A 22,143-nucleotide genomic window follows, 5' to 3' on the forward strand; every position below is an offset into this window, starting at 1 on the left:
GATCAGGCCTGCAGGAGAGGGTAGTTTGGGTGGACCAGGCCTATAGGGGAGGAAAGTTAGGGGAGGGGAGACTAGACCTGCAGGGGAGAGCAGTTAGGGGTGACGGGGCCAGCAGGAAAGGGCAGTTGGGAGCAACCAGGCCTGCAGGGGAGGGCAGTTGGGGGTGACCAGGCCTGCAAGGGAGGGCACTTAAGGGCAATCAAGCTGGCAGGGGAGCAGTTAGGCATCAATCAGGCTGGCAGCGGAGTGTTTAGGTAGCGATCAGGCTGGTAGGCAGGTGAGTGGTTAGGAGCCAGCAATCCTGGATTATGAGAGGGATCCCAGATTGGAGAAGGTGTAGGCTTGGATGAAGGACACCCCTCCCCATGCACTAATTTCGTGCACTGGGCTTCTAGTCTTCTATAATAAAGGGGTAATTATGCAAAATGACCCTAATGGAGGGATGAGTGGGAATGACTGGTCACTATGACATGCAATGATCATCTTGGGGCAGACACTCAATGTAGGAGCTGCCCCCTGGTGGTCAGTGTGCTCCCACAGGGGGAGTTCCACTCAGCCACAAGCCAGGCTGACAGCTGTGAGCGCAGTGGTGGTGGTGGTAGCAGCACTAAGGATGTCAGTCTGCGGCTGTCAGTCAGAATCCCCCCAGGGCTCCTGGGCTGCCAGAGGGATGTCTGACTGCCAGCTTAGGCCCGATCCTCTGGGGAGCAGGCACAAGCAGCGGGTGGACATCCCCCAAGTGATGTGATAGGGCACAGGCCGGGCTAAGGACACCCCCCCACCCCCCGAAGTGTATGAATTTTTGTGCACTGGGCCTCTTTCCAGATTACTGTGGGGGGTGGTAAAGATGTCACCTCTTCCCTTCCTGTTTTCCCTGATCTTCATCCCTGCCCGCCTCTGCTCCTACCCCTTCCCCAAGTTTATAAGGAAAGCTTCGGAGGAAGACTTGTTTCAGGGCCCCCTGCCAAAGTGTTGGGAATGCGGCTCCTGGCGGCTCAGATGCGAAGGTGACAGCTGTGAGCGCAGGCCTTGGAGTAATCGGTGTCTTTGGGCATGTAGGGTTGATGGAGCAATGTCGGCTTCGCAACCTTGGAGGTTGGTCTGGGTTGCAGTGTGCGTCCGCTCCACAGATGCACCCTGCCCCTGCCCCTGCCCCGGGGCGCAGATTACTGCTGGGAAAGGGAGGGCACGGAGGGTGAGTCTGAGGATCCTATTTCAGACTCTGAATGACCAGAAGCAGCAGCCACAACGACCACAGCACAGAAACTTCCCCAAATGAAGCAGAGCGGACTCTGCTCCCAGGAAACCTTCCTGGTGTCGCAAGAATGCAGAAAGAGCCTGCAAGCCGTGGTAGGTTATTTATTCAAGGGCCTTAGAGTTTGCAAACTTGGAATACAGCTAGGCCCAAACTCAGAAAAGGTAGTTACAAGTTCCTAGAGGGAAAAGCCCGTGGCCCTCGCTGTCCAGGACGGTTATCAGTGGGGTGTCCGTGGTCTGGACGCTGGGCCAGGAGCTCCGGTCACTTCCCAGGCTCTGAGAGTGGATGTCAGGTGCTCTGAGGCCTCTGGGCAACCAGAAGGTGGACGCACAATTGGAGTGTTCAAAAGCTTCAGTTCCCAGGCCAGTTTGAAGGAGAACAGAATCATTTGCTCACGCCTCAGTCTTCATAATGTTAATAATTTAAGAGCTTGGTTGAAGTGACTCCACATCTATACTCCTCACCTCCACTCCCCTCGCTGGAGCAGGAGGGGGTGCCTTCCCAGCCATGCCTGGGCCTGACTCCTGAGAACGGCCAGCGTGCTGGGCGGGGCGCAGGGCTGCGGTGCTGAGTGGTGAAAACGTGAGAGGGGCCATGCTTTAGAGAGGCTGTGCGTGGGGAGGCCAGGGTGGGGGCGGAGCCTGGGGGCTGAGCTGCGGGCAGTGGCAGCTCCCGGAGGCTGAGAAGTGCTGCTGCGGAGGACACGTCAGGGCCCCGTGCACCCCCCCCCCCCCCCCCGCCCCGTGACTTTGGCCTGAGAACTAAAGGCTCAAAAACACGTCAAAACCCCCTGTGGGCACCCGCCGACAACTGGTCCTCCTCGCCCCGGACAAGCCTTTCAGGATGGGGTGAGGTTTGGGACTTGAGATCAGTGGGTCCTGGCCGGTCTTCGGTGTTAGAAGCCAAAAGACTGAATACAAATGGACAATGGCCAGAGCACCCCGAGACAGGAGTCTGCCAGTCTGGGCAGGGACCCGCCTGCCAGGGGCACGCCAGCCCTGAGGGCTCAGCCTGTCCAGACGGCCCAGCAGCGACCCCTGTGGTGGCTGTCAGCCTCAAAGGGCCAGGGCTTGCTTAGTAACCGGCATCTCCCTTAACCTTTGCTCCAGCTTCCCACTGAGGACCAGCTGGAGAGAGCCAACCAGACACCCGGAATGTCCCAGCCCCGGAGCCCTGCGGCCCCGGGCTCCCAGCCTCCTGCCGGGCACACGGGGCCTCCCTTCTTTCCACCATGGGACCTTCCTCCTCACCTCCTGCCAGTTTTTGCCAAAACTCATGGTGGTGGCGGACTGTTGCTGCAGCCAGCTCTGAGCAAGAAGCCTGCGCAGGCTCCCACCTGCGTGCTCGTGACTCCTCTCCACAAAGCACGCTGCGCCCACGGAGAAGCCGGCACAAACTGGCAGGCAGCGCCCGGGCTCCTGACTCAGCTCTCCTCCGGTCCCTCACCCCAGGGGTGGCGAGCGCACGGTTGGGGACCGTTTTAGTGGCTCCTTCCAGGTGCTGCTGGCTGGGAGACAAGAGGAAGTGTCCCGAGAGCGGGGTCCTGCCTGCTGCCCTCAGCGCCGGGAACTTCAGGGAGTGAGGCCCCCTGAGAGCCAGCTGCTGAGTCGGGTCCCGCAGCCTGGCACAGGCCTGTGTGGGTGCCCAGGGGCGTGAAAGGCCTGGGGCTGGGGGCAGGGTCCCAGGCCCTCGAGCTGATGATGGCATTAGGGGCTGCATTTTAAACTTAAACATTATTTTGACATAATTTTACATTAAAAGGAAACTTATTGTACAAGAATGGCAAAAAGGATTTTCACACCATTCACCGAGAGTCCCCGAGTGCAATTGTTTTTCTGAACCACTTAGGAGCAAGTTGTAGCCTTACCCAGTGTGGCTCAGTGGATGGAGCGTCGGCCTGCAGACTAAAGGGGCCCAGGTTCGATTCCAGCCAAGGACACAGGCCCGGGTCGTGGCCTCGATCCCTCCAGTGGGGGCCGTGCAGGAGGCAGCCAATCAGTTTCTCTCTTATCACTGATGTTTCTATCTCTCTCCTCCTCTCCCTACCTCTCTGAAGTCAATAAAAATATATTTTAAAAAAGAGCAGGTTGTAGGCATGCCCTTTCTTTCTGGGTAGGCTACGTACATTCCCACAACAAGGGCTTCTGTGGAACCAGTCAGGACCTCCGCATGGTGTTCCCAACGCACAGGCTTACCCAGGTGTGGGTACGTGTCCCAGCAACACACAGGCTTACCCAGGTGTGCACACGTGTCCCGGCAACACACAGGCTCACACAGGTGTGCACACGTGTCCCGGCAACACACAGGCTCACACAGGTGTGCACACGTGTCCCGGCAACACACAGGCTCACACAGGTGTGCACACGTGTCCCGGCAACACACAGGCTTACCCAGGTGTGCACACATTCCAGCAATGCACAGGCTCACACTAGTGTGCACATGTGTCTCGGCAATGCACAGGCTCACACAGGTGTGCACACGTGTCCCGGCAGCGCACAGACTCACACAGGTGTGCACACGTGTCCCGGCAACACACAGGCTTACCCAGGTGTGCACACATCCCAGCAACGCACAGGCTTACCCAGGTGTGCACACGTGTCCCGGCAACACACAGGCTCACACAGATGTGCATACGTGTCCCGGCAACACACAGGCTCACACAGGTGTGCACACGTGTCCCGGCAACACACAGGCTTACACAGGTGTGCACACGTGTCCCGGCAACACACAGGCTCACACAGGTGTGCATACGTGTCCCAGCAACACACAGGCTTACTCAGGTGTGCACACATCCCAGCAATGCACAGGCTCACACTGGTGTGCATATGTGTCTCGGCAATGCACAGGCTCACACAGGTGTGCACACGTGTCCCGGCAATGCACAGACTCACACAGGTGTGCACACGTGTCTCGGCAATGCCCGTCAGAGTGGAGAGAACCCGGTGCCCGCTGATTTGGTTGTCGCGCTCCTGTGGTCTTGCCTGCGGTGTGAGCGGCTGTGGTCTTCCTTTGTCCTATGACAGCGGCGCTTCCCCGCCACAGGCAGGGGCTCTGTGCTGTGTCTGCCCTGCAGGCCCGGGGCGGGCAGGGGAGCCTCCCGCGCTCAGGTGTCCTGGGCGTGTGCCTGTGACCACGTGCCCTGGGGAGAGGGAGACTTGCCCAGCTGCCACGAGAGCTCAGATCAGAGGTCAGCCCCGCCGGTAGGCGCCCTGTCACTCCTCCGTCTCAAATGGACAGCCCCCTGAAGGCCAGAGTGGTTCTGTCTGTGTGAAACAGTGACTGTTATGGTGCCCGATGGTTCAGCTATGACTCTCACTGCAGAGATAAAGGTACCCTACAGGCATGGCCCAGCACCTCAGGGTCCCCGTCCTGGCACAGACGGGACCCGAGAAGCACCCAGGGCCGCCCTGTGTCCAGCCTGGGTCCCCAGGGGTTCCAGCGGCCGCATGCTGGCCCGGCTTCAGTCTGACTGGGTGGTTCCCGCGGTGGTTGTCAGAGTTCCTACCAGAACCCAGAGCCAGGAGTGTCTTGAGCCCACCACAGGACCTGGGCATTTTGTCCGTGCCGGGCAAGCTGAGATTAAAAGGTCTGTGTGTGCAGGCGGCAGAGGCGTCTCAGGCTTGCAGCCCTGAGGCCTGGCGGCAGGCTGGGGTCACAGCCTCCTTGGCGACTTCTTCCCCAGCAGGTGCCGTCCACCCCCACGCGGTGTGTGCAGCCGGGCCCTCCCTCCACGTCACTGGCAGGCGGGAGCCCGCAGCCCGCTGGGACTCAGAGACGCGGCGGAGAGTTGGGTGTGTCTTGCAAACACGGCACATAGCTGCACAAGAGCAGGTCCGGCTCAGAGCACACGGTGGTGGCGGTGTCCTGGCACCAAGTACCCCAGCTGCCGCCGCCGCCGCCGCCGCCGCCGCCGCCTGCAGAGGCCCAGGCGCCCAGGGCAGCGGGGGAGCGGCCTGGGCGCGAACCGCAGGGCACTGGACAGCTGGGCCGCCTCCTGCCGCAGGGAGAGCAGGCCCGCAGGGGCCGCGGGGAGGGGAATGTCTCTGCTCCTGGGCAGGCTGGGAAGCGGGGGTGCCAATGGATGCCACCCCACTCTGGGCGCCTCCACCTCCCCTCCGCTCAGCCTCATGGAGAGAGCCAGTGGTGAGCATCGCAGGACAGAGCGCTGGACAGGCCTGGCGGGAGGTGGGGTGGATGGCCCAGTGCTGGGCACACGCATCCCGCACCCTGCCTCCGGGGCACACGGGCTTGCTGCCCGTCCGGGGGAGGCGCTCCGTGGGGGACGTGTCCCAGGGTCTCTGAACTCCATGGACGGATGGCTGAGCCGCCGCTGAGCGGGAGCGTGAAGCCTGGGGCAGGCCGGTGTCCGTAGCTGCAGGCCATGCCTGGGCTTTGTCCACTAGAGAGACCACCATGGACCGTGGTGGGACTGGTCCCAGTGCTGGCTGGTACTGAGAGCATTAGGTGGCTTTGTGTGGCCAAGACCGTCTGAAGATGAAAAGCATCGTCCGCTCAGGAGGCGGCCACTCGGAATCCCTGCCCACGGCCGAGCGGAGGCTGCCTGCGGGCAGCGCCTCTGGCGGGCGGGGTGCCCTGGCCGCTGCACTTTGGACCAGGAGTTCCCAGGGCCTCACTCAGGCCTCCTAGCTCTGCGGCCCAATCTGAGCATCCACTTTTTTGTTCTTAAAAAAAAAAATTAAAAAATATATTTTTATTGATTTCAGAGAGGAAGGGAGACGGGGAGAGCTAGAAACATCAATGATGAGAGAGAATCATTGATCCACTGCCTCCTACACGCCCCCCACCAGGGACGGAGCTCAAAACCTGGGCATGTGCCCTGACTGGGAGTTGAATCGTGACCTCCTGGTTCACAGGTCGACATTAACCCCTGAACCACATGGCCAGGCTGAGCATCTAGTTCTGAAAGAGGCCGTGAGGACCAGGGCTCCGCAGGATGCAGACTGACCAGGGGGAGAGTTGTCACTCAGAGACAGGCCTCAAGTCCCTGGACACGTGGGGAGGTTCTGGAAGCAGTCAGGCAACAGGCCATTCAGGCCAGGGCGTGGGGCAGGGGGCGCGGGGCGAGGGGTGAGGGGGGGGACACGGGGCGCGGGGTGGGGGCAGGGGGTGAGGGGCGGGGGGCACAGGGCGCGGGGCGCGGGGTGGGAGGCACAGGGTGTGGGGCGGGGGGCACTGGGCGCGGGGTGGGGGCAGGGGGTGAGGGGCGGGGGGCCAGGCGAGCCTGGCAGGAGGTTCGGGAGCAGGAGCAGGGCTTGGGCCAAGGCCCTGCCTGTGCAGCCGGGTCTCCCTCCGGCAGGGGACTCAGGCGGCGTGGGACTTTCCATGGAGAGGCTCTGGGTATTACACCCAGTGCCGGGGCACAGGAAGGACGGGTCAGCATCAGCTCCTCCGTGTCTGGCATGGAGCGGGGTGCCCGGTGGGGCTGTCACAGGAAGAAGGCGGAGCTTGGTCACCAGAACCGGGATCTGCGGGGCAGACGGCCCACGGTGCCTGTGGAATGGGCTGTGTCACCACCTCCATTCCCTCCTGTTCCCTCCCCTCACCTCTGTGGATGTGACCGCCTGCCTCCCCACACCTGGCGCTGACCTCCCCTCCCCTCCTCCGGGGGAACCTGCCCGAGCTGCCTGCACAGCCAGAAAGCCGCTCCGCAGGCCAGCGGGGCTGAGCCAACAGCCTGGGGCCCCTGGCTCCCTCTGAGGGGAGGCTGTCCCAGCACGCAGGGCGGCTGTGCACAGGGTGCGGCCACGGGCCCCGCAGGCTGGTGCTCTGCAGCCAGCGCCCGGCAGCCTGCGCCCGGCCTCTGCTGGATGGAGAGCTCGGTCTGGGCGTTTCCCATCAGCTGGAGGCCAACAGCTTCACGCTGGCTGTTCAGGTCCAGAGCTGGAGCCGCGCACAGCTGACAGCCCTGCAGGGGGCGATCTGACAGGGCTCCACGCTGTGCACAGCTGGGTGCTCCCTCTGCTTTTGTGGGAGAAGGAGAGCCTGCAGGGCAGGGCGGCGCAGACCAGGGGCCAGAGGCTGTGTGTGGGCCTGGCCAGCAGCTAGTGGGGAATCACGGCTCCCCTTGCACTCCACTGGCTCTCACTCCGTGTGTGGAGGCTGCAGGAGAGCGGCTGACACCGCTGGTGCACACCGCCCGCCCGCCCGCCCGCCCACCAGCGCCTGCTTCCCGTGACAGTTGGATGTCAGTGGTGCGGGTCTGCTCCTGGGCCGGGGCGGGCCACACTGCCTGGTCCGGGACCCAGAGCCGCCCGGTGCGGCCAGGTGGGCGTGTTTGAGGAGGGCCTCTGGCAGCCTGAGCTGTGAAGGCATTTGCGCCCCCGCCCCCCCCTTCCGCCTGGCAAGCAGAACAAAGGATTAGCTTCTCGATGGAGGCGATAGGCTCGTGCCGGAGGGAAATGTTGTTAGGAGGAGAGAGGAACACAGCGTCCGTCCCCTCGGGGCTCACGGGGCGTTCAGGACGAGCCGCTCTGTTGCTGCACGCTGGGAGATGTTTGCCGTTTCTCTTTGTATGTTGCATTTTATTTATTTATTTTACATAGGGAAAAAAGTCTTTTTTAAAATTAAATTTATTGGGTTGACATTGGTTAATACGATTATGTAGGTTTCAACTGTACAATTCTATATACATCATCTTTATTTTGCATTGTGTTTGTATCTTTTAACCTTCTCAGAATATTTTTTAAGAGATCTTTTATTGAATTTTAGAGAGAGAGGAAGGGAGAGGTAAAGAGGGATAGAAACATCAATGATGAGAGAGAATCTTTGATCGGCTGCCTCCTGCACGCCCTACCGGTGGTCCAGCCTGCAACCCGGTGTGTGCCCTGACTGGGAATCGAACGGGCAACCTCCTGTGCACGGGGTGATGCTCTACCCACTGGGCAGCACGGCCAGGATTGTCGGAATGTTTTAACAGGAGCCTCTTCCATCTTCGAGGAGTTCTCGCTCACCGCCTCCATTCGCAGCGTGGGCTGCCGTGCGGCGCTGAGCTGCCCTGTCCCCGGCACCTGTGCCGTGGGCTGAGTCCCCCCGTGCCGTCCACATCTCTCCTTGGACATTGCACCGGGGCCCACTCTCGTGGCCTCGTGTAACGGTTTCCTCTGCAGAGACCTGGTCTCCGGCCCGGGGCGCCCGGGGCAGCAGGCTGGGGCTCCAGGGCTGCTGTAGGTGGGGAGGAGACGCGAGTGGAGCTGTGCTCCTTGGACAGGCTCCCGATGTCTGCACACCCCGCTTCCCAGGCTGAACGGGGCTCGTGCACGCCAGAGCACCGTCCCAGGGTGGGATGCGGGGTCCGTGCACGTGGGAGTGCGATGCGCGATTAGGGGCTTAGTGAGAGCTGCGAGGAGAGCAGCGGCACCCCGCCCTCTTCTCGGCTGCGGAATCACGCTGCGGCTTTGAGGCTGGCTCAGGAGCCCACGTCGCCGGGCCCGGACGTCCAGCCTCCACCGAGAGGAATGCCTTTCTCCCTCTGCTTCCTCAGGGAACTGTGCACCCAGCAGGCGTGATGCTGGGGCTGCAGCCCCTCCCCGGGGACCAGTGCGGGCCGCGGCCTCGCCCTGCCCATGGTGGGCAGCAGGGACCTCCACCACCACAGGAAAGCACACGATGGTCTAACGAGCGCCCGGCCGTCCTCTCAGAAGCTGACCGGCAGCGCAGCTGTGCGCGGGGCCTGCTGCTCCTCTGTCCCCGCCCCCTCCCCCCGCGGAGCCCAGCTCTGCTCAGACCCACAGAGACTAACCGGGGTGGCTGGATCCTAGAGGGGCCAGCACCCCCTCTCCTCCACCTCCCCTGCCAGGGCTCCCTGGAGGCCGGGCTGGGACTCAGCAGCCTTCCCAGGGCCGGCCCCGGGGACAGGCCCAGGAGGCGGGCGCCGGGCACAGCTGCCTGTGGGGGCCCGCAGGGACCTTGCGGTCAGCCGGGCACTGTCTCCGAGGCAGAGCTGGGGTGGGGAGCGGGAGAGGCGGGGGCCGGGCTGGGTAAGAGCCCGCCTGCCCTGTCGGACTCCGAGAAGCAGATGCCCTGAGGGCTGGGACGCAGACGGAGAAGGAGGTGGCGGTGCAGTCGCCCTGGAAATGGGCCGGGAACGGCGGAGGACCCGGGACCCAGGATGGCGGTCGTGCCAGCACACCACGCTCTCCGGGGGCCTGACGCACCGCGGGAACGGCTTCCCACCAGCAGCCTGTTTCACTCGGGGCCGGGGTCTCAGCCCAGTCCTGTCCCGGGCGTCAGCATGAGCCCGACTTCTGGAGACGCCCCAGGGGAGCGGCTGGTGCCCTGCGGCCGCTCCGGGCAGGGGAGGACGGAGTGTGCTGCGGAGACCGAGCCCAGGACTGACCCGGAGGGGCGCTGTGCAGGAGGCTGTCCTGTGGGGACCCAGTGCCGGTAGGGCTGACAGCATCTGGCTCTTAGGAATCCACACTCTGGCTCGCTCCTTTGCTGTCCTGTTCCTCTGTGGAAGCTGAGCTCTCAGGCCCGGAGCCGTGGAAGAGCGGCTGCAGCCGAGCTGAGCCCACAGAAAAGGGGTGTGAGCCCGCGCGGCCTGGGCGGCCAGGAGCCACCGCCGCCACTGTCTTTCCCTGACCGGCCGTGCCAGCCTGGGGTCCGCTCAGCACTTGCTCTCCCTGCCGGAGCCAGACTTAGCGGCTGCCAGCCCCAGGGCAGCGCGGCCCGCACAGCGCCAGGGGCGCCCTCCGCACAGCCTGGGCTTTCGGGGGCCGGGACCCCGCTTACTCAGCCCGTCCGAGGACCTGGAGGCAGGCACCAGCTCAGCGCTGCGGTCTTTCCGCAGAGCCGAGGACAGCTGGTGGGGTGGGGGCACCGGCGGAGGGAAGGCTGGGTGAGGGGGCGGCCCCCGCAGGGGCGGGCTGAGGGTGGCTCTGGGCGCGGGCCCTGGCCAGGGTCTCTGCCCCTCCCCCGTCTCCCCAGGACGGAGCGGCTCCATGAGGTGGGGGTGGTGGCACCCAGCTCCAGGCCGTGCTGAAGCCGGCACTCACAGCGGGAGTGCCTGAGGTGTCATGGTTTGGTTCTTCTCTCAGCGGGACCAGGTGGCCAGTGCCCCGGAGAGCGCCTCCCAGCGCACAGTGCGCCCGCCGTGCCCTTAGCGAGGCCCCGCCCTGGCGCCCCTGGTGGAGGGGAGAGGGCACTGCTGAGGGGGGCCCATCCCAGGGGAGACAGGGGGAGAGGGGGGGCCCATCCCATGGGGAGACAGGGGGACTGCGGCCAGAGGAGCGGGCAGCGTGGTGCCCGGGGCAGACCCGCTGCCAGCTCCCCTCCCACCTGCCCGGAATTCCCACCCTGCCCCCCCGAAAGCCCATCCCGAAGCGTGGGTTCCCTCTGAACTGAACACGAAGCAAACCTGTCCTGCGGAGCTCGGAGCATGGCGCCCTCCACCCGCCTGGGCGGGCGCCCTGAGCCCTTGGGTGCTGGCCCCACCCCGCCCTGCAGACCACCCCTGCTGCCCGCCGCCTGGCCCAGCGCGGCCGGAGGAGGGGGCGGGAAGCGGAGTGCCTGCCTAGCACGCCCCCCACCGCACCGCGAGTGACCACCTCGTGGGGATGCAGTGCCAGGCGTGGGGGTGTCCGGCTTCGTCTCCAGGCCCAGAAGAGGGGCCAGGGACCAGGAGGGCCCCGAAGACGGAGTGGGAGGAAAGCCACTGCAGGGGGCGGCCGGGCCAGGACATGAAGCTGGAAAAGCTGAGCGGCGTCCGCCCGGAGCCTCGGGGGAGGCCAGCACTGCCACTCGTCAGCACGAGGCCAAACTCTGCCCGCGGACGGCCGGGAGGGCGAGAGCGGGCTGGTGCTCCCCGCGCCACGTTGGTGGTGATCTGTGGCCGCAGCACTGGGGTCCCACACAGAATGGCTCACCCCTTCTCTGCGCGCAATGTGCCCCCTGCAGGCCACGTTGTCACCTGCTGCTGCTCCTTTGTAACGCGCTGGTGGGCAGGGGGCACCTTCCCTCCGACCCCGGCCACAGGTGCGTCTTCCGTGCTGTCCACTGACCACGCGGGCCCATGTCTTCATTCTATCGGCCTGGTGGACACTGACCTTATGGACTCGCCGAGCCTGTGCTACCACACCAGACCCGGGGGCCCAGGCTGAGAACCGACCCCCAGGGGGGCCGGGGGGCCAGGGAGGCGGCCACTCGGGCCTGACCAGCAGGGTCCCGTAAGGGAAACTGGTAAACGAGGCGGCCTGGGAGGCTGCGAGAGGAGGCGGGTCCCGCTGCCTGGCAGCCCGAGGCCAGCCTGCGGCAGGAAGGGCACGGCCGCGGTGCCCGGAGGGGAGTGTTGCAAGGCCCAGGAAGCGGCTCTGCTTGCCTGACCGGGTCAGTCAGGACAACCAGGAGCCGCACGTAGAGGAGGCGGGAGGCCGCGGTCCACGTCAGCACCGAGGGCCGTGGGGACCCGTCTCCAGGAGGGCTGTGTTCAGCGGCCCCCGCCTGGCCCGCTGCCCGCCCAGAGCACCCCTCACACTGCGTCCTCTTTTCTTCCTAAGTTAAGGTCCCGCTTTTTCCAAAAATTGGGGCTTTTTTTTTAAAACGCCGGAGGATGCGGGACAAATTGTTAAAAATTGGGACTGTCCCTCCAAAAGCGGGACGTCTGGTCACCTTATCCTAAGTGTGTCTTCACTGCTGAAAGTCTACACGTGTCCCCCTGCTGCCCCCGGGCCCCTCCACCCAACCCTCCTCTCTGGCCTGAGGCGGTGAGTGGGTTTGTGGGAGGGACAGAGCTGTCACGTGAAGCCAGGCCAGTGGTCCCTGCCACAGTACGGGACAGGCCCCTCCCCTCCTCTCTCCTGCCTCCCTCCCCGGCCTCTGGCCTCCAGTCACAGAGGAAAGGGTTAAGGGCTGGAATCTCGCCACAAGGGACTTCCGAGGGCACTGCTGACTTCCGAGGACAGGACACGGCAGGTTTGGGAAAGACCCGGGTCTAAAATCTGAAGACTCATTGCTTCAGTCCTCGCAACAAGCGTCCCAGGTGACTTTCAACTCAAACCTCAGAGGGTTTCGAGATATGTTGGGACGTTCTGTGCCTGCCTCTCTCTCCCCCATGAGCTGCGGGAGGGAGGGGGGTCAGGACGGGAATGCAGGGGGAGGGGAGGTGGCCAGGCTGTGGCTCCCCCACGGGAGGCAGCCGCTGGGGGCTGCTGGGTGCGGGGGTGGGGGGGCGTGGCTGTGATGGCGTTCCCCAGCCCGAGGTGAGCTCGGTGAATTCCTCTTTAGGGGCCACCGGACCGCAATTACGCTGCAGGGCGGCCGCAGGCGATTGCGTGTTCCACTTCCTCTGCTGGCCGTGCTGCTCGGGGAGCGGTCCCAGCCGAGGCGGCCGTGCTGCTCGGGGAGCGGTCCCAGCCGAGGCGGCCGTGCTGCTCGGGGAGCGGTCCCAGCCGAGGCGGCCGTGCTGCTCAGTGAGCGGTCCCAGCCGAGGCGGCCGCGCTGCTCAGTGAGCGGTCCCAGCCGAGGCGGCCGTGCTGCTCGGGGAGCGGTCCCAGCCGAGGCGGCCGGCGGGCGGAGCGTCCGGCGCCTCTGAGAGCAGCGAGGCCTGGCCCTCTGTGCCCTGGTCCTGGATACGATGGGATTTGGGTGACTCTCCCACTGTGGGAGTTTGCACCTGCACTTACCCAGATTCACAGCTTCCCTTCACGCTCACCATAACAAACCGGAAAAAGAGCAAACATGGGCACAGTGTGCCTTCTACCCCTTGCTCAGCGCTCCCTTTGGGGGAATTCACAGACCCATCAGGATGCTCCCATCGTGGCATGAACACACCACGCCCCGCCTCCCGCCCGCGCTCCCGGGCCTGCACCCAGTTCGCTCTTTCCGAAACGCGATGACGCTGCGGCATCTCCCGTTTCCATCGAGGTCCAGCAGGGCGCTGCGCCCAGACTGCTTCCTCGTCGCACAAGGTGAAACGCAGGCTGTGGTCCTCGGCTTCAGCCGCGGTTCGGGGCTGGCGTTCCCGTTTCCTCTGAAAGAGCTCCTGCATCAGCTTCCCCCTCCCCCGGAGCTCCGTGTTCGCACACGTCCCAGCGGGACGCAGGGCCCCCCGCCGGTGTGTGTGTGTGTGTGTGTGTGTGTGTGTGTGTGTGTGCAGGGACTGGCAGAGCCCCGCCCAGGGGAGCCTGGGGCATGGTTGTCCTGGGAAAGTGTGAGCCCTGAGGCCAGAGGTTTTGGTTCAGACCCTCACTCTCAGCGTCCACGCTTTCAGTAGGCAAATCCAGACTGAAATTAAGGTTTAAAACCACTCCTCCTTCACTTCACAGTGAAGATCCGGACCCGGGCGCTGAGACGGACGGAGGTCCTTCCGCCCAGGAGGACCCGGGAACGTGACCGCCCCGCGTGACCGTCCGCCCCTCTGCCAGCCGTGGGGCGAGCTCGCTCCGCTGAGCGCGCCTGGCAGCGGGGGCGAGTCCTGGCGTCCGGCACAGGGCATCGTCAGGGGGCAGGGAAACCGCGGTTCCCTCCGCCACTTCCCCATCCGAGCGGCGCAGCAGCACCTAGCGGCTGCCTGCCAGGAGTGGGCAGTGACACAGCGATTAGGAAATCTGGGAGGACCAGGATATATATCCGACCCGCACGCTGCTTCACCGAGGCGCACGCCGGCCTGGCAGCCTTCCCGGACAGCAGCAGCCAGGGAGCGGCCGCAGGTGAGTCTGAGGGAGCCCCAGGTGCTGGCCCCGCGGCTTCCTGCTGGCGCTGGACCCCGTGCCTCCTCCGCGCCCTGCCTCCCTGCGTGCAGGCGCCGGGCCCTGGCCTGCGCCTCTCGGCCCCGCAGGCCGGAGCGGAGTTCTGAGCCTCCTGGGGTGAAGCTGCCAGGCAGAGCTCGGGGTGGGCCAGAGGGAAGGGGCTGTGGGCAGGTCCCACCCCCACCCGGAGGCCCTGCCTGGGACGTGCGTGGACTCAGACTTCCTCTTGGGCAGGATTTGGGGTTTTCCGTGGGGCCCGTCTTCTTAAAGTACGTGCGGCTTTTCTGACCCGCGCTCCCCGCCGCTGAAACCGCCTGTGGGTTGCCTTGGGAAAGTGTGAGCCCCGAGGCCAGAGGCTTTGGGTTCCAGTCCCGGTTTGCCTGTGACTAGCAGAGTGATGTCATGTCGTGTTCATAATGGAGCTGCCTTTGACATAGTCTGTCCGTCAGTGACGGTGTCATTTGAGTAGCTGCCACCCCGCATGTCAGCGGCTGGCCGGGAATGAGAGCAGGAAGCCTTAAGCTTTCCTTGCTTCACGCTCATGGATACTCACAAAACCAGGCACGGTTCTTTAAAAATACTTTACCCTCAGTGGTCCTGAAATTAATGGCACAATTTACTTTTACCTCCAGTGCCTCAGTTCCCCATCTGTTCAGAGTGATCCTGAGGAGGAGGAGGGCCTCAGGCGGCGGGAAGCAGAGGGTTGCACCTGGCCTGAGGCGGGTGCTGCAGGCAAGCTTGGGCTCACCATGAGACGCTCCCCTCCCCGCCCCCCTCCCCGCCCTGCAGAGCCTCGGCTGCTCGGAACTGCAGCTCCGGGAGCCCCTCTCTCTCCCCCGTAGCCTGAGGCAGCGCAGAGGCTTGCTCCTGTCCCCCAGCGGCTGGGGTCTGCCTGCTGTGCCCCCCTCACAGGCATCCGCGCCCCCCCCCCCAAGCAGGCCCCCACCTATTGCACTCTCCCTCTCCCTGGCCTGCGTCTCTGGGCTCTGCCTTCCCAAGAGAACAGAGGGTTCCTTTCCGCCGGCCAGTGAGGAGTAAGGGAGCCCGTGCCCTAAACTCCACTGCGGTCCTGTCCACTCAGCTGTCTTCTGGGGCTTGATTGTCCCCCTGGGCGTGAACGAGTCTCTGTCCGCTTCTCCTGGGGGGCCTGGAGCAGGCTCTCCCCTCAGCAGCCCCTCTCCCACTGACCTCCACAGGCCACTGTCTGCCACAAACAATGGGGGATCAGCTGAGTGTCGCTCCCCCCACATTGCGTTTGGCCTCTGGTGAAGAGGGACTGAGCGGGTGCAAGGGGTAGAGATGCGGTTGTCTTTCTGGGTGGTCACTGCCCGCTCTCTACAGGACCCTGATCATGACCTGCTCTCTGGATGGGACACGTGGCCAGTGATTCTGAAACATGACCTGTAGCATCACCTGAAGGGCTTGCTACAGCACAGTCTGGGCCCGATCAGGCGTCCTGACTCTGATCGTGTGTGTATGCATGCGTGTGTGTATGCGTGTGTGTGTGTGTGTGTGTGTGTGTGTGTGTGTGAGTGTGTGCGTGCGCGCACACGTGACAGGGACTTGCATCTTGCATCTCTGACTTCCAAGGCAGTGCAGATGCTGCTGGCCTGGGAGAACCGTGCCCTTGGGAGCAGATAAGGTCTCATGTCCTGGGGCAAACGTACGAGTCATTCAAGAACCGCAGCCTTGGAGGCCGTTTGAAAACAGGATTTACGGAGCATCTGCGGTGTGACAGTGCTCAGAACGGGCTGCTGTAGGGTTATTGTGTAACAGGTGGGGAAGCAGGCGCAGCAGGCACACTGAGCCCTCAGCGTCTGAAACCAGACCTCAGGGTCACCGGTTCTGTGCTGCCCCCAGCGTGCTGCCCAAAGGAGGGGCAGCAAAGAGATGGGAAGAGGATGGAGGTTCGTGGCCAGCTGCAGGGCCAGTCCCAGTGGGGCTGCGGAATAGTGGTGGGTGGATGTGGGTTCTCTTGCATCTCAGAGACCCTGCGCCAGTGGCTCTCGCCTGGTGAGCGTTAGAACTGCCTGGAGCTCTCACAGGCCTGTGCCCGGGCCTGGGCATCCGGACTGGGTCGGAGTCCAGGGGCCAGCTGCATGGAGCTGAGCCGCTCTCTGCTCCACCTCTCCCCTCCTCCCTGAGACGTACTCTCCTTTCAGACCTGTGCTCTTCCTGTCGTGTGTGTGATGGTTCTCGTGGAGTCAATAGGCTTGTGGCTCACCAGGAGCACAGCCAGGAGAGAAGTCTGAGAACCTGTTTCAGCTCCCTGCAGGATTTCTCTGCGTGCTCTCGTGAAGAGCCTGCTTCCCAGTGAGCATGGATAATGTCCTGAACACACGAGGCACATGACTGCCGCATCTGATTTGGGGCAAAGAGCCCAGCTTAAGACATGGCTACTACCTTACAGTTGGACTTAGGAACATAACCTATGTTTCTGGATGGTTTCACTCACCAGAGGAAACGGGTGGATTAGAGAGCAGGGTACTTTGTTACTTTGAAGAATCTTTGGAAGGTAGCCATACCATCCAAATGTGATGCAATGCCCAGAGAGAATTTAAGAATACGTGGACTGCAGACATGAGCGCACTCAGGAGCCACGCGGCCAGTCCCCCGGGAGCCTGCGTGGTCGGGCCTGGGGCCAGCTTGTGCCGGTCCCTCGGACGAGATGGTCTGTGGAAAGGAGCACCGATGCTTTGGCCGAATGATACGTATTTACAGGTGGGATTGGCCTGACCTCCAGCTTGTTGTTAGCTTAACACCTGCTAGTACAACCCTAAGCTGCAGGACGAGGACCGAACCCCGGCCCACCACTGCTCTTTGTGTTTCCGTGGAGTTCTCTAACTTTTGTCAGCCACAGTGTCTTCATCTCTTAACACAAAAATAATAGCATGTAGTTGATAAAATGCTGGGAAAATGAAAATAAAGAATACATTTTCAAACTTGGCCTGCTTTCTGGTGGAAGGTCAGTTTTAGCTGTCCTCCCCATCTCCGGCATCCTCACGGCTGTCTGTCTATCAGTATCCTCAGGGCTGTCTGTCAGCATCCTCACAGGAAGCAGTGAGCAGGCCATGGACAGAGAACACCTCAGCCTCCGGGCAGCACGGCCTGACCACCCTGTGTGACAAGCAAGGCCCGGGGCTCATGGTGGCAGCAGAGTGGGCGGGGGCGGGTTCCAGGAGAGAAGGGGGTCCGCCTCGGTGTGACCCACGTCCTTCCCGCTTCCTCTTCACGGCCATCACTGTCACGTGGCCATGCCGCGTGTGCAGAGAAATGGACTCCTGTGTGTGCCCCCAAATAGGCAATTCCAGGTATTGGTGACCAGGACTCTCTCTCTGCCGCATCGCACTGCTCAGGAGGTGGCTGAGTGGCAGGGTGCAGCCAGGCTTTCCGATGGCCGGTGCCAGGGAGCGTTCTTACAGCAGGGTGCAGGCTGGCTGGCGTGGGAGAGCGGAGGGAAGCCTGAGGGCAAGTGGGGGGATGCGGCTTGCGCAGGCCCGGGTAGAGCACGCGTCTTCTCGGCGGGACTGTGGGGTGGGGGAAACCAGGAAGCCCAGGCTGTCTTCGGGCCAAAGGTGGCTGCCTGCAGCACGGGGGTTTTGTGCATGAGCTTGACTTCTCTCTCGCGGCCATGCCAGGCACAGGACAGAGGACGTCTCTGCCTCTGTGGCCCCCGGAGGCCTGCTGTTCCGGTGGGCACGTCCCCCGGAGAGTAAAGTGACCCTCTGACATACAGAGAAAAAGCGTCTGCTTGGCGCTGTAACATGCTGGAAGAAAATGTTTGTGAGATGTAGGCAGCGTGGTGAAAACGTATTCTCACCGCAGAGCAGTGCCACACAGGGGTTCCCTGACTAACTCTTCTGGTAAGAGTCTCCTCTGGCTCCTGAGGCCCCTTTTCTTCAGGAAAAAGGAGTCACACCGACCAGTACACGCTGCCCCTCTCGATGGGCTCAAGGGGCCTCTCTCAGAACCGCTGTCTCTTCTGGGGAGAAGCTGTCTTTCCATTTCTCACCTCGAGACCTCTCCCAGTGGGAAGGCATCTGAGCCTGGGGGAGGCTGTGTCCCCAAGCGTGATGGCGTGATGGCTGGTCCACACCTGCTGGCCTGTGGCTCTTCCCCGGCTCCCACGAGAGGCCCTGGGCCTGCCACCGTGGGTGTCTGCATCCCCCTCTGAGGTCCGTGGCGGGGAAAGCCCATCGTCTGCCTCTCAGCCCAGGCAGCGCCGATGACATGGCCACGCCACGTGGTGCCACGGGGCCCTCCCTGGCTCACAGGCCTTCACATCTTGGCTATGCCATCATGTCTCCCAGCATGGACTGGCCACCTGTGCAAGTGACACTCACAGTATTCACCAGTCCGCAGGGCGCAAGTGCCCCCCGTGAGCACAGAGACTGGGGTACCGCTGCCAGGCCACGCGGACTCGGGGAGCACCGGGTGTCGGGGCGGCAGAGGGTGGGGCGTGGAGCCTGGGAAGCGGCTGTTCCCCAGCTGGTAAGCCTGTTCCACAGTCGGCCACACGGCTCCTTGCTGACTGCGGGCCCGCAGCCTCAGCTCCAGGGCGTCTGGCTCCGCGCCGCAGGCCGGGTCTCCTCCTCCGTGGAGGTTCGGGGAGCAGACGGCCCCTTCCTGTGGGCGAGACCTGAGGCTGGCAGGGAGCTGCCCTCAGACCCTCTGCCTACACGCGCCATACCGCCACGCCACCCCTCACGTCCCGTCCTGCTCACGGCCCCTCGTTCTGGCTCTGCAGCGGGACGCCGAGAGAGCAGACAGCAGGGAAAGCCCTCTGGCCAGCGCCCTCTTCTACTCTCCCAGCCCCTGAGCCCAGAAGAGGGAGCAGACTCTGCCCACGTCCTCCCAAGTCTTCCCTCCTTCACCCCGGAGCCCGGAGCCTTCTCCCGGAGTCCGCTCCTCCCGGGAACGGACCCCATGCACAGCGCTTCCTCCTCCTTCCTGAGGCCGCGCTCTGCCCTCCCAGGGCCGCGGTGGCAGAGGCCCAGGACGGAGGAGGCCCCCTGGAAGGTCGCTGTCACGTCACCGCATGGCAATGCCCACACCGTGCCCTCCTAGACACAGGCGTCGGCACGGAGGTGCTCTGCTCCTCACCACCAGCTCTCTGTGCGACCCCCTGGCCCCCAGGCGGGCATGGGAGCCGGACCTGTCCGCTCTGAAGGCCCTGACCCGTGGCCTTCGGCTCCTGCATCTGTCGTGACGGTTCTCCTGTCTCCCTGGTACTGGCCACGGCGGCTGCTTCCCTTTTTCTCCGCTGGCCCTTTCCCGGCTCCACTTGCTGCCTCCAGCCTGCTCTAGACAGGGCCTCTCTGGTCTCCCATTGCGCTCAACGGCTGCTCAAGTGAGTGGCTTACAACTCACATTTAGCCTAACTCACGTTCTGCAGGTCATGGACTTGCGGGGCCTCGCTGGGCGGGCCCTCTGTGCCGTGGTCCCCGGAGTGACACAGAGGTCCTCAGCCGGCCTCTGGCGGCCGCTGCTGGGGCCTCTGCGGGCTTCCGGGGGCTGTGCTGTGCGTGAGCGGGAGTCCCTCGCAGTGGCCTCGGCCCCCGGACATGTCACAGGAGGCAGGTTCCCTCCGGGGTTCCAGGCCAGCCCGCGTTCAAGGGAGGGAGCTGGAGGCCAGGGGCGATGGGTGCGAGGCACAGGAGGGGGCCACGCAGGACGGGCTGCTGCAGCAGCTGTAGAAAGCACGCGGACACGGAGGAGGAGGCTCGGAGGCCTCGGAGCTGCCCCTGTGGGAAGCACTCGTGCCTGGACCCTGCTGACTAGCTCTTGTCCTCTGTTTAGATCTTGGTCCTGGTCTCTTCTGTCTGTGGCCATGTAAATGAGCAAGTTCTGTGGCTCGTGGATGATTCGAATGTCTGAGGTGTTTGCCACTCGGATTGAAGGGGCTGAGGCATCTTGGCTAAGGGTGTCACCTGCTCCCGCCCCTGTCCGCGCCAACGCCGCGCCAGTGACTCACCAGCACCACAGTGAGCAGCCCAGCCAGCTGCAAGGCTGCTCCGGAGAGGCAGGGCCTGAGTGCTGCTCTGCCTTTGCTGTCTTGGGGACGTGAGTGGGTGAGGGAACCCACTGGAGCCGCCAACTCCGGGCTTTAGGAATGAGGCTGTGCCAGGACTGAGACGAAGCTCACAGCCAGACTGGCCGGAGCAGAGGGCTGTGACCTGGAGGTGCAATGACTCTCAGAGCCCAGCCCTGCCTTTTAGATGAAGAAACTGTGACCCAGATTGGTGCATGCCTGTGGCTTGCAGGGTCAGAGCCAGGCACAGTGAGGAGGCACCAGCCACGGGCTCCTGTGCTGCGTTGTCTGAATGAAGCATCCCAATTCCGTGGTAGGCTGTGTGTGTGTGTGTGTTTACATGTTGAACACCTATAGTAATAAAAGGGTAATATGCTAATTAGACTGGACGTCCTTCCGGACATCCTTCCATCCTTCCTTCTGGACAAAGCCTCGGGGGCGGGGGCCGTCGGCGTTGGTTCCATGAGGTAAAGTTGCCTGCTTTCTAGTGCGGTGACTGGGGTTCTCTAGTCTTTTCGGGCCTCTTCTGCAACATGCTGATGAGAGCAGCAACCTGTCGAGTGCTTTCTCCTGCCAGCTCCGTGTTCGCCTCTTTATGCATCACACGCACCTGCCCTCCCGGGGGCACGTCAGGCCACAGCCACTCAGGGAGCAGCGGGGCCTCGCAGAGCCCGCACAGCCTGCCTGCTGGCGCTGACCCATCCAGCCATCCTGGGACACAGCGGGTCCTCCTGACCATCCCGTCAGCCTCCCCTGGCCACCTGCTTCCCAGAATGCTCCCTGTGCGGACTCCCTAGCTCTCAGGACTCCGGAACATGGAGGCTTCTGAGCCGCCCTGGGATGGAAGCCAACCGAGAAGTAGAGCTCACACGAAGGCAATTTTGTGTTTCAAAAGGACCGTGAGTGATTGTGAAGACGTGGAAGTGTCCATCTGAAGAGGGTGGCTTGGCCGCTATGGAGGATGCTGGGCTCGGGAAGGCTGCCTGGTGAGCTGCTGAGCCTCCTGGCGCTGGCGGTTGTGCTGAACAGAGGATGAGTGTCAAGGCGGGACGTGTCGGCTCAGGCTTGCATCTGGCCGTCGCTCCATCAGCTCCGCGGCTTGGCTAAGTTACTGGATGTATCTGAGTCTATTTCCACGCCTTCCTGTTTGTAATGACGGCGCCGTGCTCTCTGGACATGGAGCTCTGCCTCTGGAGGTGCTCAGAGCAGCAATCCCTCTTCCCGTACAGGCTGGGGCCTGGAGCTTGCGGCTGTGCGTGGTGGGTGCTGAGGGCCTCCTGGGCAGAGTGCCCACCTCAGGGTGGGGAAGATGTCGGGGGAGGGGGGCTTGTCGGGTTTAGCCTGTGGGCAGGCAGATGGAGGAGGGAGTTTGTAAAAAGGTGTCTTTGTTTGATGGTCCAGCTCAGAGGCTCTGAATAACTCGGCTTCCTGGGAACCCAGTGTGTGAGCAGAGATGTAAGGAGTGGGAAGATTAGCTGTTTTCCTGAAACTCTTAGTCAGTGGTTTAGGGAAGAAGTTGGTCAAATTCAGAAGGTTTGACAGGGATGGCTTTCGGGAGTGAGGTACTCGTTGGCAGGAAGTGAAACAGAGAGAGTGGAGCCCCGGCTCGGCCTGCCGGGCTTTCCCTGTGAGCCACTGACACGGCCGCGGCCAGCTGCGGAGCGCAGCCTGCCTGGCTCCCAGCAGCGCGGTGCCGCAGCCCCCCGGGCCCGGGCCCGGAGACGCTGCCTCCGACTGGCCACGCGGACCAGAGCGGCCCCACAGAGCTGCCCGCCCCCTGCGTGCGGGGCACGCGCGGAATGGCTCCTGTCTTTCTTAAAGAACAAAAACAGTTTATGGATGACCGTAAGAGTTCTGCTTTGAGCCTGGACAACTGCCAACCAAAGCTGCCTCAGTGGTCACATCTTTCTCTAGAGCAGGGGCCGTCCGGCCCGCGGGCCGTGCAAGGCCCGGCAATCCTTTGGTCTGGCCCTGCCTAGGCAAGCACAGACGGGACTCTGAAGCCAATGGATCTGGGAGCTTTTCCAAGGCAGCGCGGCTACCCTGAGTGAAGGCCTTCGGCGAGCGATGCTGTCCGTGCCCCTGGGCCTGGGCAGCGGCCCCACGCCGCTCCGAGGCTCTCCCTCCCCCAGGCCCGCACTGTGCTGCCC

General features: G+C 63.3%; 1 protein-coding gene across 4 annotated transcripts in view; it reads left to right on the forward strand.

Annotated features, from left to right (window-relative positions):
• The first annotated feature begins 13,653 nt into the window (after nucleotides 1-13,653).
• Nucleotides 13,654-22,143, forward strand: part of IL1R2 (interleukin 1 receptor type 2) — a 28,204-nt gene continuing 19,714 nt past the window's right edge. For 2 of the 4 annotated variants that reach the window (XM_084900519.1, XM_084900520.1), the window contains exon 1: nucleotides 13,654-13,923. Coding sequence is in view for 2 of the 4 variants with exons in the window: in XM_084900517.1 (XP_084756643.1) it covers nucleotides 20,150-20,306 (157 nt within the window). In the remaining 2 variants the exon portion in view is untranslated. Of the gene's footprint in view, nucleotides 13,924-20,034; nucleotides 20,307-22,143 lie in introns of those variants that run through there. The other 2 variants (XM_084900517.1, XM_084900518.1) reach the window with 2 other exon arrangements.

The sequence above is a fragment of the Pipistrellus hanaki genome (assembly GCF_964339955.1).
Source record: "Pipistrellus hanaki genome assembly, chromosome: 12".
Taxonomy (NCBI): domain Eukaryota; kingdom Metazoa; phylum Chordata; class Mammalia; order Chiroptera; family Vespertilionidae; genus Pipistrellus; species Pipistrellus hanaki.